At 43.0% G+C, this 18,578-nt stretch overlaps 1 protein-coding gene across 1 annotated transcript; it reads left to right on the top strand.

Annotated features, from left to right (window-relative positions):
* Positions 1–993: 993 nt before the first annotated feature.
* Positions 994–17,833, top strand: LOC121643140 (cyclic nucleotide-gated cation channel-like). Its single transcript, XM_041990403.1, has 11 exons — positions 994–1,127; positions 1,336–1,429; positions 6,034–6,144; positions 7,447–7,638; positions 7,725–7,835; positions 8,794–8,900; positions 9,008–9,495; positions 9,580–9,858; positions 15,664–15,762; positions 17,000–17,377; positions 17,476–17,833. Exons 2-11 carry the CDS (start codon positions 1,341–1,343, stop codon positions 17,659–17,661), a joined length of 2,040 nt encoding a protein of 679 aa, XP_041846337.1. The 5' UTR covers positions 994–1,127; positions 1,336–1,340; the 3' UTR covers positions 17,662–17,833.
* Positions 17,834–18,578: the final 745 nt, after the last annotated feature.

Below are 18,578 nucleotides of genomic sequence, written 5' to 3'. Positions count from 1 at the left end.
ATGCAGCTATAAAACATTAGATTGGTTTTAATTATCCTAAAGATTTAATCTTAATTTTAATTAAAAGGAGAATAATGTATAAATTTAAAGATAAAAGAAAAGTTTTGGTAATTTAAATATGGAAAGAGTGCTGGTTAAAACATGGTAATATTAAAAACAATAATTATAAGACTGATCTTAAAAAATGAAATATATAGAAAATAAAAACAGGGACATGTAATCAAATTGGCATTAAAGGCCTAAAATATTTTGAATAATTACATATTTATAAGTTTTGATCCGGGCTAAAGTTGATCGAAAGATTTAAGGAAAAAATATTAAATTGTAATGTATTTATAGCCGTTGTTGTGACTTATTTACTTCTATAATCACCCAAAAGTGTAGAAATTTATTCCTTTTATCATGGTGACTTTTGAGAAAATTTTAAATTGAAATTCTTTCTTATAAAAATTAATCCTGTATGCGGTCACACAACTAAAATAATGGACATAAATTACAGGCGAAATGACCTGAATGGATGATATAATTCATCTATTGTTGTGCTTGCTGCTCTTACGTGAACGCTTTCATGGTTGGTGTGTAAGCATGTTTTTGTAACTGATCACATCTGGCTCGGTATTATGATGCCATGGATGATCAAAGGATTAAAATCTGTAGGCTGTGCAGAGTTGAGATATTAATGTGGATAAAGATGCTTCTTTGTCTCAGTAATCAGAGAAAACACTCAGATCAGAGGCCTCTTCAAACAAGACTCATGAATTCAGATGAGCCTGAAAAAGAGCACATACACACACACACACACACACACACACACACACACACACGCACACACACACACACACACACACACACACACACACACACACACACACACACACACACAATCAGATGTACAATTTACAATTTAGATTATGCTTTTCAAGTGGTCATGTGATCGCTCCTTTTAATGCTCACATTTGCTTGCTTCATCCATCCAAACCATCTCCTGCGTGTTCATCCGTCCTCTGATGAGAAGCTGGTGAATGTGAGATAACACAAGACATACTTAATTCTTTAAAAAGAAGATATCCATCTTCTCTAAACCCCGGCATTTAAGTGGATTCAGCAGCTGAAATCTGGATCATCAGGTTAGTAAACCCACATCGTGTCTGTGTTTCTTCTTATGACCTGCTGTCATTGCTCGTTGCCATGCCGTCTGCCTGGTACAGCATGACCTCGTTCTGGACGACCTTTTATTCCTGACAGCGGTCGTCATCATGAGCAACTCTCTTTTTTCTGAGTGTCTGTTCTGTTTATACGTTGACTCTCTGTGTTTGTGAATCTTGCTGTGTTCAGGCAGTATGACGGCCTCATTTCAGGACTCACACAGGTTGTCTGTTAAGACGTGGACGGAGGAGGAGAGCGACCATGCTGACAGCACGCTGAGCAGGTAAACACAAAAGCAGTTTTCACCCTGGCTCTGGAGCCTCATTTATAAAGCTGGCATAGGTACAAAAAAACGCCAAATATAGTCAACTTTTGGGATTTATAAAATCCAAACTTGGTGAGAGAATGTTCCTATCGCCACGGCAACTCTGGCCCAGGCGTGATCATTAGTGGAAAAAATCAGTCCTCTCCCATAATAGAATAGAATAGAATGCCTTTTATTGTCATTATACACATGTGCAACGAGATTAAGCCATCCCCAGTGTCAGTGCAGAGAGAGCAGTATAGAAATAAATAATAAATAAAAGATCTAAGGTATAAAATATTTACAGAAATAAAACAGATGTGCACACTCTAGTTATTTGCAGATATAAGTATGATGTCTATGTCTGAAAAAAAAAAAATATATTGCACGTTCAAAGTATTATTGCACGGATCATGATATGTTGTACATGTCATGTGACAGAATGTATTGCACATATGTTGTTAGTGTCCAGCGTATTTCAGATTTGAAGTCCTACAGGAGTTCAGGGCAGTTATTGCTTTTGGAAAGAAACTGTTTTTGAGTCTGTTTGTTTTAGTCCTGATGCACCTGTAGCGCCTCCCAGAGGGCAGCAGGGCAAACAGATCAGAGCCAGGGTGGGAGCTGTCATTTATGATGTTTCTGGCTCTGCTGAGGCAGCGGGAGGTGTAAATGTCCGTCAGGGAGGGGAGAGGGCAGCCAATGATCTTCTGTGCTGTCTTTACCACTCTCTGTAGCCTCTCCTTGTCTGCTACAGTGCAGCTGCCGTACCACACTGTGATGCAGTATGTCAGCAGGCTCTCAATGGATGAGCGGTAGAAGGTCAGCAGCAGGTTGGAGTTCAGTTTGTGCCTCCTGAGGACTCTCAGGAAGTGTAGCCGCTGCTGAGCCTTCTTGGTGATTGACGTGATGTTCTCTGACCAGGAGATGTCGGCCGAGATGATGACGCCAAGAAACCTGATGGTGTGGACCCTCTCCACACACTCGCCATTTATGTAGAGGGGGGCTGGGTCTGTGCTGAACCTCCTGAAGTCGATGATGATCTCCCTGGTTTTCTTGGTGTTGAGAGCGAACTGCTGCAACAACATAATGATGAATAGTTTTTCCACCTTATGCTCAGATTTTTCAGTCTTCATCTTATTCTTAATCAGAATATATAATTGTTTAAATTAATTTAACCCTTTGAATGACAATTTGATTACATGATGCTGTATTTGGGGGAAAGGAAAAAATTCTTATTTTTCATATAATACATGTTGGGCAACTTTTTTTTATTTTTATTATTTAGTTTTAAAATCGGACTGTTTTTTTTTTTTTAAAAAGAAAAAAAAATCTTGTAAATGTATTAAATGGAAAATAACTAATAGTTTCTACATAAAAACAGTGAGATCGTGTGATCAGATTGTCACCTGGAACAACGGGAACCTGTGACACCAACGCCACAGAAAAAAATTTAAGGAGATGATGAGGTGGAGAATCTGCAGCCAACATTTACCAGTCAGAAAAAGAAAATGTGAAAAGGAGCTTCAGTCTTTCATTCTAAGATCCAGCAGAGCGGGACACAGACTAGAGGCTGGAGATCTAGAAGTGATGGAACACATGTGAAACACACAGGAGGAGGATTTCCTTTTATTTATTTATTCTTACACAATCTTTTTTTAATTGTTGTCCCAAGACAGTCTCCATTTCCTGCAGCTCCTTGTCTACCTGGTTAATAGCGGTGATGGTGTCCCTCTACACCTGCAGGACTTCCTCTGAGGACACATCTGCTGTGGTGCTGGGTGGAGTCTCTGGCCTCACCCTCTCCAACCACAGCTGTAGCACCACAGACCCAGCTGGAACACCCAGGAACTAGAAATACATATTATTTAACACTAAATAAACTGCTACTGATCTCAGATGTATCTGAACATGTTTATTTTATACATTAAAACAAAAGACTAAGTTACCGGCATCATTACTGTCATTTAGCAAACGCTTTTCTCCAAAGCGACCTATCATGGGCTGTAGCGTTAAGGGTCTTGCCTAAGGCCCCAAGTGGATGATGTTACTGTTCACCCCACATGGGAGACAGATGCCCTACCGGCTGAGATATTCAGGTGCACCATCCAACGCCTCTGGCGTGTCTTGCCTTCTGATTCGTGATGACAGCATCTGCCACCTGCTGCCACTGTTCTGCATTTCTGACACAAGTAGTGCCCACTAATTAAATCTTTTAATGTTTTTCAACGTGGTCCATCAGGATCTCAGTCTCACTTTCCGAAAAATCTGCTTCTTCCCTCTTTCCCCCTTCTGAGCCATCATGGAAATGATATGATGAATATTTATTATAGGCGTTCACCTGACCTTTTATAGCCACCATGTGAGCGGGACAAGGCATTCCCTCATGTGCAACAACTTTAGAGTTGATTCTGATTTATGATCGGAAACAGGAGTGGGACATGCGTGTGCACACCTTCATAAATCTGAACGTTTTTGTGTGCCGCATTTCCTTTTTTCCTTGCGGACACCACCAGTAGTTTGCTTTGCTATGCACAGTTTGATAAATGAGGCCCCAGGTGGCTGTGGAGACCGTTGGAGTCCAGTGAACTCATCATCATGTTCTAGAAAGCAGGTGGAGATGATCTGAGCTTTGTGACATGGTGCATTATCCTGCTGGAAGTAGCATCAGAAGATGCTCCACTGTGGTCATAAAGGGATGAACATGGTCAGCAACAATACTCAGGTAGGCTGTGCTGGTTAAACCAGGCCACGTTGGTACTAAGGGGCCCAAAGTGGACCAAGAAAATCTCCCCCCACCATTACACCAGCAGCAGCCTGAAGCGTTGATCCAAGGCAGGATGGATCCATGTTTTCATGATGTTTCCAGCAGATTCTGAGCCGAGCATCTGAATGTGGAGCTGAAATGGAGACTCATCAGACCAGCAACGTTTCTCCATCTTCTATTGTCCAGTGTTGGTGAGTGTGTGTGAATTGTAGCCTCAGTTTCCTGTTCTTAGCTGGCAGGAGGAACCCGGTGTGTCTTCTGCTGCTGTAGCCCATCTGCTTCCAGGCTGGACGTGTTGTGTGTTCAGAGATGATGTTCTGCAGACCTGATTAAAAAAAAACTCCCTTTTTACCTCATTTTTTAAAATACCAAAGTGAAAACTGAAATAAATTCTAAATGTGCATGTCTGTTGCAAAATAACACAGACATGCTATTTTACAACAGACTTGTACGTTTGCAGGCTTTTTCAGTAATCTTATTGGTATTTAAATAAGCAGGGAATTGTGTGAAATTGCACAAACTACCAGTATTCTCTCCTTTAAAACAAGATTGAAAACAATAATATATCCACAAAGTGCATTCTGTCATGGTGTGATGTGAGTTTGGGTACAGGACCCAAATGCAGAACCAGGGAAGAAGACGGCAGATGAGGGCATCAGAAGTTTATTGGTCCAAAACAAAAAGGCACTGCTACAGCAGTTAGAGGATCACAAACCATATGAAGAAACAAGGAAAGAACCCAGACTGAGTTAACACCTATGAAGACATGGAAAGAAAGACAACGGTGATTATGATGATCTGGCAGAGAACAAGAGAAATCAATGGCTATTTATGCACTGAGGAGGAGAACTTCCTAAACAAGGAGCAAGTGGAGCAATCGGCGTGATGGCGTGGTCATCACCAGGGTCAGAAAGGCAGAGGAGGGCAGCAGGTCAACGCCGTGTCAGAAGGTAAGACACGCCAGAGAGGACGATGCACCTCAGTTATTCCTTTGTTTTAATTTATAAACTAAATAAACATCTGAGATCGGTAGCAGTTTATTTAGTGTTAAATAATATTTCTTTATAGTTCCTGGGTGTTCCAGCTAGGTGGGCGGTGCTGCAGCTGGGATTGGAGAGGATGAGGCCAGAGACTCCACAGAGAACCGCATTTTCATTCCAATGCGACCTTCATCACACTTAAGTGTCAACGGTGCTTGGCCGTGAAATGACATGCATGTGCAGAGGAAAACACGGCGTCACGCGGTGCCTTGTGTTTACGGTAGTAAATATGGAGGCTTCACATACTTGTTTATTATTTTGGCAGTACTTGCACAGTCGGAAGCAAAAAATTATACCTGATTGAAGAATAAAAGGAGACTGGTATTGATTCAATACTCCTGCGTTCTCCTTGCATTGTGACGTTTGTCTCACTTCTGGGACGTAAAAGTCTGATGAAATGCGGCAGTACTGTTTTTTTTCCCCTGTTTATTTTCCCTTAGTTTTTATTGATTAATTAAAGCCTAGCCAAAACATTCAGGTTATTTCACCAGAAATCAGCGTAGCATTTACAGCCAGTGAACATTTTGGAATATTTAGCAGGAAAAGAAGTACCTGTTAGGTATGTAGAATGTTTGATGTTTCATTTATTTTTTCATACAATCTCACAGAAACTTGTCATTATGATGCCTCCATCAGAGCGAACTACAAGTTTAAAAACAATAAGTGCTTCATTTTTCTCATTGTGAGCATTGCTTACAGCATTGTTTACATCTGTGAAAAGATCTGAGCTTTTTCAATGTATTGAGTTCTTTTAATGTTTGTGCTTTGTGAACGTGTAGAGGACAGTCAGTATGTGACGACACCTCTTCAGAGCTGCAGAGGATGGCAGCCATTGACAGGAGGGACATGAATTCCCAGAATTCCTTTCGAGGGCGCGGGGCTCTGTCCAGGTATGACAATCAGGAATAACACACTGGAAATCTTTTAGCTCCAGAGAAGTGATTATGTTGCCCACAGGGGCGGGGCTAGAGGGAAGGCTCTGAAATCTGATTGGACACTGCAGGTGCCTCCTCAAGTGATTGACAGGTCACTGGAGGAGGAGGACAAAAACGTGTTTCCAGACCTGCATGGATCACCAGTAACACTCCAGCAACACTACATAAGTTTGAAGTTCATTCATTCTATATTTGTTTCTCAACTAGTCATTCTTTAAAAATATCAACATTTAGCTGCACATTTCTAGAAGACATTTTGTCCCTGTGCAAGTACAACTACTAATGTTATGAAAGGCCTGATGTTAGCATGAAGCTACGCAGCAGTGCTAATCTAGTTCTATGCGAGCACTAGATTAGTTTTAAGATAATGTGGGGAAACCAGGTCATAATTAGTTTTCAGTGAGTGTATTTAGGGACTACATACATGTGTGGGGAGTCCCATGGAGATATAAAAAAATATAAAGATGGTCAAAGAGAACCTCAGTATCCACGTTACTTAGTGCTGTCTAAGCTACGCTACATGAGCCAGTTTTATTTATTAATTTATTTATTATTTTACAAGAAAATAATTCATTTAAAAAAATCTAACCTTTGAATAAAAATGGACAGAAGAAAATTTTTTGTAAAACCTGCTCCTCCTACACAAATCATTAATAACCAAATCTATATTAACAGCTGCAGACCAACATGTCACTTTTATTATTTTAAACAGACTTTATGCTTCATTTACTATATTCACATCACCTCAGGGCAAAACAAATGAACCTTTTTTATTATGTTTCCTTAACATATTGGCTTTAATAATTTTATAAAGCACTATATTTGATTTGGCTAATTTAGTTTCTTAAGCCATATTGTGCCATAAACTAAAATGTATGGCTCCAACACTTTTGTTCTGAATCTAGTTTTATATATATATATATGTATATATATATATATATATATATATATATATATATATATATATATATATAGACCCCAACGTGGAACTAGCCACATCAGAATCCAGTCTACCAGCACCAGACAGACCAGAACTGACCCCCCGACAACCGCTTCAAGCAACACATACTGCACCCAAAACAACCAACTTAGCTTTTATGTACCTTTTGAACTGGTAAATATTTCCACTTAGTGATGCAGATTATTATTGTAAAGATGTTTTATTTCTTATGTGACCACAGTGATCAGAGCAGTGGATGTAAATGTGTATGTTAGCCCCTCGATACAGTCTTGTTTTATGTCGGTCTCGGTCTGCAGGATAGTCAGTATGGTGATGACTCTGAGAGAATGGGCTCAGAAGAGTTTGGCCGAGGAGACGGAGCGCCCAGATTCCTTTTTGGAGCGTTTCCGGGGCCCAGCCACCATGGATATACAAGCCCCGCCCAGCAGGTTCAGCCACAGCCACACAGGTTCGGATACGGAGAATGAAATCAGACGCTCCAGACGCATGTGAGACAACAAAAACACTCCAAACGATCACATCCAGACAGCTGACACTCATCTAATTCATCTCCATCATTTTGATTCCCTTTCAGGAAGCGGAAGTGTCACGTTGTGGTTTTATCTCCATCTGATGACGCCTACTACCACTGGTTGATTGTGATTGGTGCAGCAGTTTTCTATAACTGGACCCTACTAGTTGTCAGGTGGGGCACGGTTGTTGGTTGTATCCACATCCACATTATTAGCTGTGTCTCAGACGAAGTGGTGGTCAACCAGAGCATGTGCGGCAGATTTCTTGATAGCTGGAAAAGTTCTTGTAGTTTTGGTTGTATTTAAATTTAATTAAATTTAATTTACACATTTCCCTTGTCCACACACAAAGTTTTTTTCTCTTTTGTTTCCATGTTGCTTTCTTTGTTACCACCATTATTTATCACATTTCATCATAAAAACATCGCTATCACTACTATGTTGCTAAGAGACCTCTATTTAGACCTGGACATGATGATGAAGCCACTTCCTGTCAGACTTTCCACCAATCAGAGAGCTTAGATTGACGGTAACGTCCAATCAGGAGCAGCCAAAGATCAACCAGTGAGCAGAAAGTTCTATGTGTGTGTGAAAAGAAGAAAAATAATGCTCCTCTATGGCTGGAATAAAGCCAAGAAGACGTTTCTGATGCACGGTGGCGCCACAAAGCAGCTGAGCTGGAGTTGGTTTAGTGAGGATAGCAGGTAAATAGTAGCAGGAATAACTGGAAATGAGGAAAAAGTGGAAACATGGAAATAGTTTCTGTTGTGTGTTTGTTTCAATAACAATATTTTTTCTCTTGAAAGCCAAGACTTGAGAGAATGATGAGATGAGAAAAGGTTTGGTCACTGTTGATCTGTGTGTTATTTCTACAAAGTTCTGTTAGTAATAAATTCTGTTTTCTTCTTCTGGTCGGCCTTTATGCTGCTACATCTATTCATACATTCATTTTACATCATTTTACCTCCCAGTCTGACAGCTGCTACACGCTGGTTTATACTGGGATTAAAAGCTGCTACAGTCTGGTTTATACTGGGATTAAAAGGTTAAATAATAGTTTCTGTGATTTCTGATCAGACATGTTATGAATGGAAAGTGGCGACAGGGTATCTGTGATTTTCTTTAAATCAGGGCCTGTTTTGATGAGCTCCAGATGAGCAACGTGCTGGTGTGGCTAGTGCTGGACTACCTCTGTGATGGAGTATATATCTTGGATATTGCCGTTCGTCTCCACACAGGTACATTAGTTAAAAATATTATTTTGATCTCCTTTTTTCAGATAAAATCCTGGTTCGTAGATGTTTACTCATCACTCCTTCCTAAACTGCTGTTTATTTGTGTGAAGGTTTCTTGGATCAAGGCTTGTTGGTGAAAGACGTCCGCCGTCTGAGAGAAACCTACCTGCGAACGCTGCAGTGTAAGCTGGACATCTGCTCCATCCTTCCCACTGACCTCCTGTACCTGACCGTTGGGACTGGCTACACGCCGCTGCTTCGACTCAACCGGCTGCTGCGGCTGCCTCGTCTCTTTGAGTTCTTTGAGCGAACAGAAACACGAACAGGCTACCCCAACACTTTCCGCATCTGTAAGCTGGTCCTTTACATCCTAGTCATCATCCACTGGAACGCCTGCGGCTACTACAGCTTCTCCAAAGTCCTGGGACTAGGATCTGACTCATGGGTTTATCCCAATGCATCCGACCCTGAGTTTGGGTCCCTGGGCAGAAGCTACATTTACTGTCTATACTGGTCGACCCTGACGCTGACCACCATTGGAGAGACTCCTCCTCCTGTGAGAGACGAGGAATATCTGTTCTTGATATTTGACTTTCTGGTAAGTAAAAGATATTTTGTTACTTGAATGTGGATCCTGGTGGTTTTATTCATTAATACCAGAACTATTTGTATGTTTTCTCAGGTTGGTGTGCTGATCTTTGCCTCCATTGTGGGGAATGTTGGATCCATGATCTCCAACATGAATGCAACACGAGCATCTTTTCAAACCCGTGTGGACGCTCTCAAACACTACATGCACTTCAGACGTGTCAGCAAGGTGCTGGAGCAGCGCGTCATTCGCTGGTTTGACTATCTCTGGACCAATCAGAAGACGATTGATGAACAAGAAGTGCTGAGGAGCTTGCCTAATAAACTGAGAGCAGAAATAGCTATAAATGTTCACCTGGATACACTGAAGAAGGTCAGTTTGCACATTGATTCTGTTTATTTGCAGTGAAAAAAAAATCATATTTAGCTTCATTGCTAAGTTAGTTTCTTCATGCATCTCTACATTCCCTGTTTCCAGTGTGTTGAAGCTAGGAGGGGACAATACTGCAAGATTTGGGATCAATCCGAAACCAAGTAAATAAAGGACTGGTTTTATCCATACCAATATCGATAGATACTTTTAAATAGAACTCTCTAAATCAATGCATCAATGCGTAAACAACTAAGTTAATACTCATGTCATATTAAAAATCTGAATTTGGTATTATCTCAGTGAGAGAAGCTGATCTTAGTCACGCAGGTGCCTTGTCACAGCCATGAGCCGAATCCAGCAAAAACCACTTTATCCTCCTTATTTATGAAGACTAGTACAGTTTTGAAGCCTTACAATTAGAGGATGGCTGCAGGATGACCCTTCTGATATATCACACAATAACCAGTCAGTTGCTGCATCTGACCTTCTGGTCCACACACCGGTGGTGTGTGTGCTGCTGGCCGGTGTCTTCTTGCTGGTTTACCTGCATCACTGAGTGATGTGATGGTACATCAAAACACAAGAAGGGGAGGAGGAGCAACATGTGACTGCATCATGCTAAGGGCTGGGGTAAACTTGCTGTTAGCAGTGTGTGTTGTGTTTGCAGTGTGTTCCTTGCGTGCGTGTGGCATGCTAGGAACATGAGGCTGTTCCTGGTGCTTGAGTGAATTACGATCTTGTCTTGAACGCTAGAGGCGCATGAACATGAAGTCAGAGAGAAACACAGTGATGGATAGCCATTGTCCACAACTACCAGCATCTTTATGGTTTTTCCTCACGCTTGCACAGTGACACACACTTATGCCTGCTGGCAACAGATTGGTAAACTGTTAATGGTTTGGAAAATACAATGTGACCGGCAGGTTGGCCTTCTCACTATTTCAGTCAAAGTGCTGTGTTCTGTGTAAATGGACCTCAAAGTTGCTGCTTTGATGAAATACAGAAGCACATCCTGCATAGAAGAACTGAAACTAAAGCATCAATGGTTCACACATCGATAGATCAGCATCAACTGTGGGTATTCATATCAGTATTTGCAGTGTGTGTTTGTCTCTGAAATGGACATGATTCTCTCTGACATTCCTGATGATGGCACACCACTAATTGTCATGGGAGACATGAACATTCACATTGACAAACCACAGGCAACTGACTTTCTGGCTCTTATCTACTCTTTCAATCTCAAACTGGTACAGACTCCTCCAACACACAAAGCTGGCAATACTCTTGACTTGGTGCTGACCAGAAACTGCTCCACAGCCGACCTGTCTGTCACCCCGCTGCACCTCTCTGACCACTTCCTGGTTAAATTCTCTGTCTTCCTTCCTCATGTCAATCAAGCGGCTCCAAAAATGGTGTCCTACCGCAGAAACTTGAGATCCCTCAGACCTACACAGCTGTCTGATGAGGTTTACTCTACCCTCCCTTCCCACTCAGACTTCTCCTTACTGTCTGTGAATGAGGCTACAGAAACACTCTGCTCCTCTCTCGCCTCCTCTCTGGACAAACTCTGTCCTCTGGTGTCAAAACCAGCCAGACAAAACCCTCCCAGTCCATGGCTCACAGAGGCTCTAAGGGATCACAGAGCCGGACTCAGGGCGGCTGAAAGAAAGTGGCGCAAATCAAAAGAGCACACTGACTTGTCTGAGTACCAGCAAAAACTCGTAACTTTCACATCCAGCCTAAAGGCGGCCAAGATAGCCTTTTATCAGAACAAGATCCGCAATGCTCCCAACTCACGACAACTGTTCATGGCGTTTAACTCTCTTCTATCTCCACCACCTGCTCAGCCTCCCACTGTGCTGACTGCAGAAATGTTTGCTTCCTACTTCACTGAAAAGGTTGCCACCATCAGTAACCAATTCACTGAGCCTGACCAACTCAGCCTTACCAAACCAGCTACTGGTGCCTCACTCTGCTCCTTCCGCTCTCTAAATGAGGACGAAGTCTCTAAACTTCTAGTCAGCTCAAAACCCACAACCTGTCCTCTTGATCCTGTTCCCTCTGACATCCTGCAGAGCATTTTACCTACAGTCAAATCTGCAGTAACTCATATTATCAACTCCTCTCTTAAATCCGGTGTCTTTCCTTCTGCCTTCAAGCAAGCTCGGGTTACCCCACTGCTGAAGAAACCCACACTCAACCCAGCCCAGGTTGAAAACTACCGGCCGGTCTCACTGCTTCCATTCATGTCTAAATTACTAGAGCGTGCCGTCTTCAGTCAGGTCTCACAGTTCCTCCAAGACAACAACCTGTTAGATCCATATCAATCTGGATATAGGCAAGGTCACTCTACTGAAACTGCTCTCCTGTCAGTTACTGATTCCCTACGGCTTGCCAGATCCACTGGTCAATCCTCAGTCCTTATACTGCTGGACCTGTCGGCTGCCTTTGACACTGTCAACCATCATATACTGTTCTCCAAACTCTTAGAGCTTGGCATCTCAGGATCTGTCCTCTCGTGGTTTACATCCTACCTCACAGGGAGATCATTCAAAGTATCTTGGCGAGGGGGCGTGTCCAGATCACATGGGCTGACAACAGGGGTGCCTCAGGGCTCGGTGCTCGGCCCTCTTCTCTTTTCCCTATACACCTCCTCACTCGGTGCAGTCATTAGCTCTCATGGTTTCTCCTACCACTGCTATGCAGATGACACTCAGCTTTTCCTTTCTTTCCCACCTGATGACACAACCGTCTCAATGCGAATATCAGCATGCCTTGCTGATATCTCTGCATGGATGAAGGACCGCCACCTTCAGCTAAATCTGTCCAAGACTGAGCTTATTGTCTTCCCAGCCAGTCCTTCTTTACCACCACAGATAAGTGTGCAGCTAGACTCAATCACACTAGTCCCTACATCTTCTACCAGGAATCTTGGTGTCATGGTAGACAACCAGCTGACCTTTAAGGATCATGTTGCCTCGGTTTCCCGGTCTTGCCGATTTGCTCTCTACAACATCAGAAGGATCAGACCCTACCTGACTGAACACACGACCCAGCTCCTGGTCCAGGCTCTGGTCATTTCACGCATTGACTACTGCAACTCCTTACTGGCTGGCCTGCCTGCATGCTCAGTTAAACCTTTGCAGATGATTCAGAACGCAGCAGCACGTCTGGTCTTCAACCAGCCCAAAAGAGCTCATGTCACTCCACTGCTAATTGCTCTTCACTGGCTTCCAGTTGCAGCACGCATCAAATTCAAAGCTCTGCTTCTGGCTTACAAAACAATAACCCAAACGGCTCCGGGCTACCTTCACTCCTTAATCCAGAGCTACACTCCCTCTCGAAACTTACGCTCTACCAGCGAAAGACGCCTAGTGCTCCCACCACAACGTGGCGCAAAATCAGTAGCTAGACTCTTCTCCTCTGTTGTTCCCCGGTGGTGGAACGATCTACCAAACTCCGTCCGATCCGCAGAGTCCGTATCCACTTTTAAGACCAAGCTAAAGACTCAGTTGTTTAAGGAGCATTTCCACATTTAGCTTAACTAAATGAGTCAGAAAGATTTGTCCAGCTTTTTGGCTCAACCAAGTACTGAAGAAGCTGTGTGCACTTATGCCCAAGATGATATTGTGTGATGAAATCATGCACTTATGCCCAAGTTGATATTATGTGATGAAATCATGCACTTATGACCTAGTTGATATTGTGTGATGAAATCGTGATCCTGTATTAAAAAAGAAAAAAAAAACAAAACAATTATATGCACTGCACTAGCACTACATGACAGCACCTGGGTCCAACTGGACTCAAAAGCGGTCTGACTATCACTTAATTATGACGTCCCATCTTGTTTGAATTCATGCTTGTGTTGTTCTTCCTCTCAAATGTAAGTCGCTTTGGATAAAAGCGTCTGCTAAATGACTGTAGAATAGAATAGAATAGTATTTGGATCTAGCTACACACCACCAGTTCATTGAATTGAATTGAATTCAAAGCCTTTATTGTCATTATGCATAGCAGTTTAACGTGATTGCTTGGCACTCTGAATACATAAAAACACATAGAGGCAAAGACACAGGACATATAATAAATTATACATTAAAATCTATATAAAAAATGATAAAAATAGCATTAAAGTGACTAGTGTTTAAGTGAGTAACATGTTCCAATAAAGTGCAAGGGGTCATGAATTGGTCATTTTTTGTCGGCTGATGGCAGATGGGTACAAACTGTCTCTGAACTGAGACATCCATGCTCTGGCAGCCCTGCAGCGTCTGCCAGAGGGCAACAGTTCAAAGTGGTGGTGAGAGGGGTCCTTAATGATGTTCAAAGCTCTGCTGAGGTAGCGTGATGTAAGAAGGTTATCCAGGGGGCGAGGTAGGGGACAGCCAATGATCTTTTCTGCTGACTTAATGACTCCCAGAAGCACCTTTTTTTCTGCAGCTGTACAGCCTGCAAACCACACTGAGATGTCAGGATGCTCTCCATCGTTGCCCTGTAGAACGCCACCTGCAGCTTCCCCTCCACGCTGGTCCTTTTGAGCAGCCGGAGAAAATAAAGCCTTTGCTGTGCTCTTTTGGTGATGGCAGAGATGATTAGTGACCAGGAGAGGTCCTCGCATATAAGGACTCCCAGGAGTTTGTAGGACTGCACTATTTCCACAACCACACCGTTGATGCAGGGAGGCAGAGGTGGTGCATCACACTTCTCCCTAAAGTCCAACATCATTTCCTGTGTTTTGGTGGTGTTGAAGGTCAAACTGTTTACCACACACCACTTTGACAGACTCACAATCTCATCCCTGTATGGTGTCTCGTCTCCTCCAGAGATGAGCCCTATGATGGTTGTGTCATCTACAAATTTAGTGATGTGATTGAATGAGTAGGCTGGAAAACATTCACAGGCGTAGAGCGAATAGAAGAGAAGACTTAACACGCAGCCTTGTGGGGAGCCGAGTGACTGAGGAGGAAATATGAGGACCAGATCAGGTCAGTCAGGGACTGTTTGATCAAGGAGCAGATAGATGAGGAGAGGCCAAGGTCCAGCAGTTTGGAGATCAGGATGTCTGGAATGACTGTATTAAAGGCCGAACTGAAGTCGACAAAGAGCACTCTCACATATCTCTCCTGGATGCTCCAGGTGACTCAGGACGGTGTGCAATGTGGTTGCTATGGCATATTCCGTAGATCTGTTGGCCCTATAAGAAAACTGATATGGGTCAAAGTGAGGTGGGAGACAGGATTTAATGTGGTTGAGGACCAGTTTCCCAAAACATTTCATAATCACAGGGGTCAGTCCAATAGGTCTGAAGTTATTTAGGTTTTCCGTGGCTGACTTTTCCTTTTTCAGAACTGGAATGATGGTAGCAGATTTTAAGAAGGTTGGTACCACGGCTAGTGCAAGAGAGTTGTTGAAAATATGTGTGAATCTGGGCAGCACATGCATGCAGAACTGTACTGTGGATCCCATCTGGTCCAGAAGCCTTCCTGGGATTAACTGATCACAGTGCCTGTCTCACATCTTGTTCACCCAGCTCTAGAGGGGGCGAGTTGGTGTTGGCAGGGGGCACATGTGTGGTAGTTGGAGACCTTTTAGCCTCAAACCTGGCAAAGAACCAGTTTAGTTCCTCAGCCAGGGAGGCATCACTGAGTGCAAAGCTGTCAGATCTGCCTTTGTAGATGGTGATCTGCTGTAGGCCCTGCCACACCCTCCTAGTGTTGTTGTCTGTTAAATTTGTTGGCCATTTTGGCTTTCTTGATGCCTTAATTGAAGTTCCACAGATGTTTGTTCTTGTGTGTTTAGGTCCGTATCTTCCAGGACTGTGAAGCGGGCCTCCTCATAGAACTGGTGTTGAAACTTAGACCACAGGTTTTCAGTCCTGGAGACTACATCTGTAGAAAGGTTAGTATTTCACCCATCCATCCATCCATCATCCATCCATCCATCATCCATCCATCCTCCATCCATCCACCATCCATCCATCATTCATCCATCCATCCATCCTCCATCCATCCATCCATCCTCCATCCCTCCATCCATCCATCCATCCATCATCCATCCATCCATCCATCCCTCCATCCATCCATCCATCCATCATCCATCCATCCATCCATCCATCCATCCATCCATCCATCCATCCCTCCATCCATCCATCCATCCATCATCCATCCATCCATCCATCCATCCATCCATCCATCCATCCATCCATCCATCCATCCATCCATCCATCATAAGAGCTGACCAAAGTGCTGTCCAGTAAGAGTAAGAGAGAGAAAAGAACCTAAAAACGAGTATTAAAATAGGTTACCACATGAAGCTGTAGAACATGTAAAATAACACAAGTACATGGAAAGAGTAAAAATTAAGACTTCAATTTGACTCAAATAAGACTTAATTTTAGTTTTAAAAGCAGCAAGAGAAGGATCTGACCTGCAGCTCATTCTACATTTTAGGAGCTAAAACTGAGTCTTTTCTGGACTCATAAAATGTCTCCGGGACAACAAAAAGCATCTGGTCAGCTGATCTAAGAGCATGGGATGGCATGTAAAGACAAATAAAAAGGGGAAAGACCATTAAGACTTTTCAAAACAAAATAATCTTAAAGTGGATTCATAAATGAACAGCAAGCCGGTGAAGGGATGCTAAAACAGAGTTATGTGCTCTTGTTTGCTTGTACTAAATAAAAATCATGCAGCAGTGTTTTGTCCCAGCTGTGGCCGGTAGAGGGAAGCCTGGTTAATTCTAATAAAAATAAAACAGAGTTACAGTAAAACCAGGTGTGAGGCGATAAAGTCATAGATAACCGTCTCTAGGAGGCGCCTAAACAGGAGGGGCTTGATTTCTGGCTAGCGTCCATTTTCAAACCTTAACTACTGATGCTGGATGTTTCATGCAGAACCAGAGGAGAAAGGTCATAGGAAGGGGAAAGGAAAGAAGCTGTAGACAGTAGATTTAAAAGCATGGCAATTTGAACAATTAGTACAACCAAAACAACACGAACATCAGGTATTTTCCATCGATCCAGACCACACACTTTGGTCTACAATAAGCTAGGCTGACCACCACTTCCTGTTACGTCATTTTAATGTAACATCACCTGAATACAAATTCTATATTCTGTCTGACTGTATCTTTTAAGGGTGATGTTGGTAAGGAGATGTACATAATTAAAGACGGCCGGCTGGCGGTGGTGGGGGACGATGGAGTCACCCAGTTCGCTGTTCTGACAGCAGGAAGTTGCTTCGGAGAGATCAGCATCCTGAACATCAGCGGCAGCAAGATGGGGAACAGACGCACGGCTAATATCCGGAGTCTGGGATACTCTGACCTGTTCTGCCTTTCCAAAGTAGACCTGATGGAGGCGCTTCAAGAGTTTCCACATGCCAGGGCCCAGCTGGAGCAGAGGGGGCGGGACATCCTACGGAAAGAGGGGCTTCTGGAGGAAATTAATGTGTCTGCAGGAGAAGAGCTGGAGGAGAAGGTGGAGAGGCTGGAAACTAGTTTGGATCGGTTGCAGGTCAGTGTTGCTCTTCTCTGTAGTCCTGATCATACTGTGAAACATTTATACTTTACCCCTGGAATAATGATAAAAACTATCATTACTGTTTCTGTCAGACATGTTTGGCCCGTCTGCAGAGTGAGTTCAACTCCTCCCAGCTTCGGCTCAAACAGCGAATCACAGCCCTCGAACACAACACCACCACTGCAGCCATCGGCAGCGGCTTCCTGTCAGACGCTGATGGCACCGAGAGCGTCTCCGGGGGTGACGGAGCACGAAGTGAAATCAACATCCGGCTCTGAAGAACTATTTTATTCTTGTTTTATTAAGTCAGACCTTCCACCTTGTCTCATGCACACAGAGATTCCCCCTGATTCTTTGAATCTTTTAATTATATTATAAACTGTAGATGGTTGGAAGTCTTCACAATTGTATGTTGAGAAACATTTTTTATAAAATTGTTCCACAACTTTGGAGCCAGTTTGTCTCAGATTGGTGAAGCTCTGTCCATCTTTCCATCTGAGAGACTCTGCCTCTCTGAAATGCTCCTTTTATACCAGTCATGTTACTGACCTGTTGCCAGGTAACCTGATTAGTTGTTAATGCTCCTCCAGGTGTTTCTGGTTTGTACCAGGTACTTTTCCAGCCTTTTGTTGCTCCTGTTCCAACTTTTTCCATCAGATTCACTATCAGCTCATGTTTTCATCACATGGTGAAACGTCTCCGTTTCATCCTCTGACATGTTTTTATCTTCTACTGAGAATAAAATATGATGTGATGGACCGAGCTGTGAAGGACAGTGAGGCACAGTTTTAAAGTTCAGCTTGTGGCAAAAATAATTCAAACAAATCGAGCAAACGAATTAAACAAACCTAAGAAATGAGACACAAGGGTAAACTGTGGCTGATCAGCCCAAACAACAGACACAAAGGGGCAACACATGAAAACCTAACTATGTGTGGCTGTAAATGCAGCCATCACATATGGGTTTATAAGATTTGCAAATGAACCCCAATTTCCACTGGGTGCGTGTGCACTGCGTTACTAACTCGTGGTTTTGTTCCGACCTTCCGGCACATCGATCCACACCGGGAGCATTTCAGCTGTGAAGCGCATGCGAGTGCAGTCCCCCAACTTTTTTGGTACCAGGGTTGTAATTGATTTCATGGAAGCGTAGATAATACGTGTTATATAAGGTAATAAGTTTATTGTAAAAACG

This window comes from Melanotaenia boesemani, chromosome 7 (genome assembly GCF_017639745.1).
Source record: "Melanotaenia boesemani isolate fMelBoe1 chromosome 7, fMelBoe1.pri, whole genome shotgun sequence".
NCBI classification, from domain to species: Eukaryota; Metazoa; Chordata; class Actinopteri; order Atheriniformes; family Melanotaeniidae; genus Melanotaenia; species Melanotaenia boesemani.
Note: the sequence above shows the minus strand (reverse complement) of the source record. Positions and strands in the feature narration are given on the sequence as shown.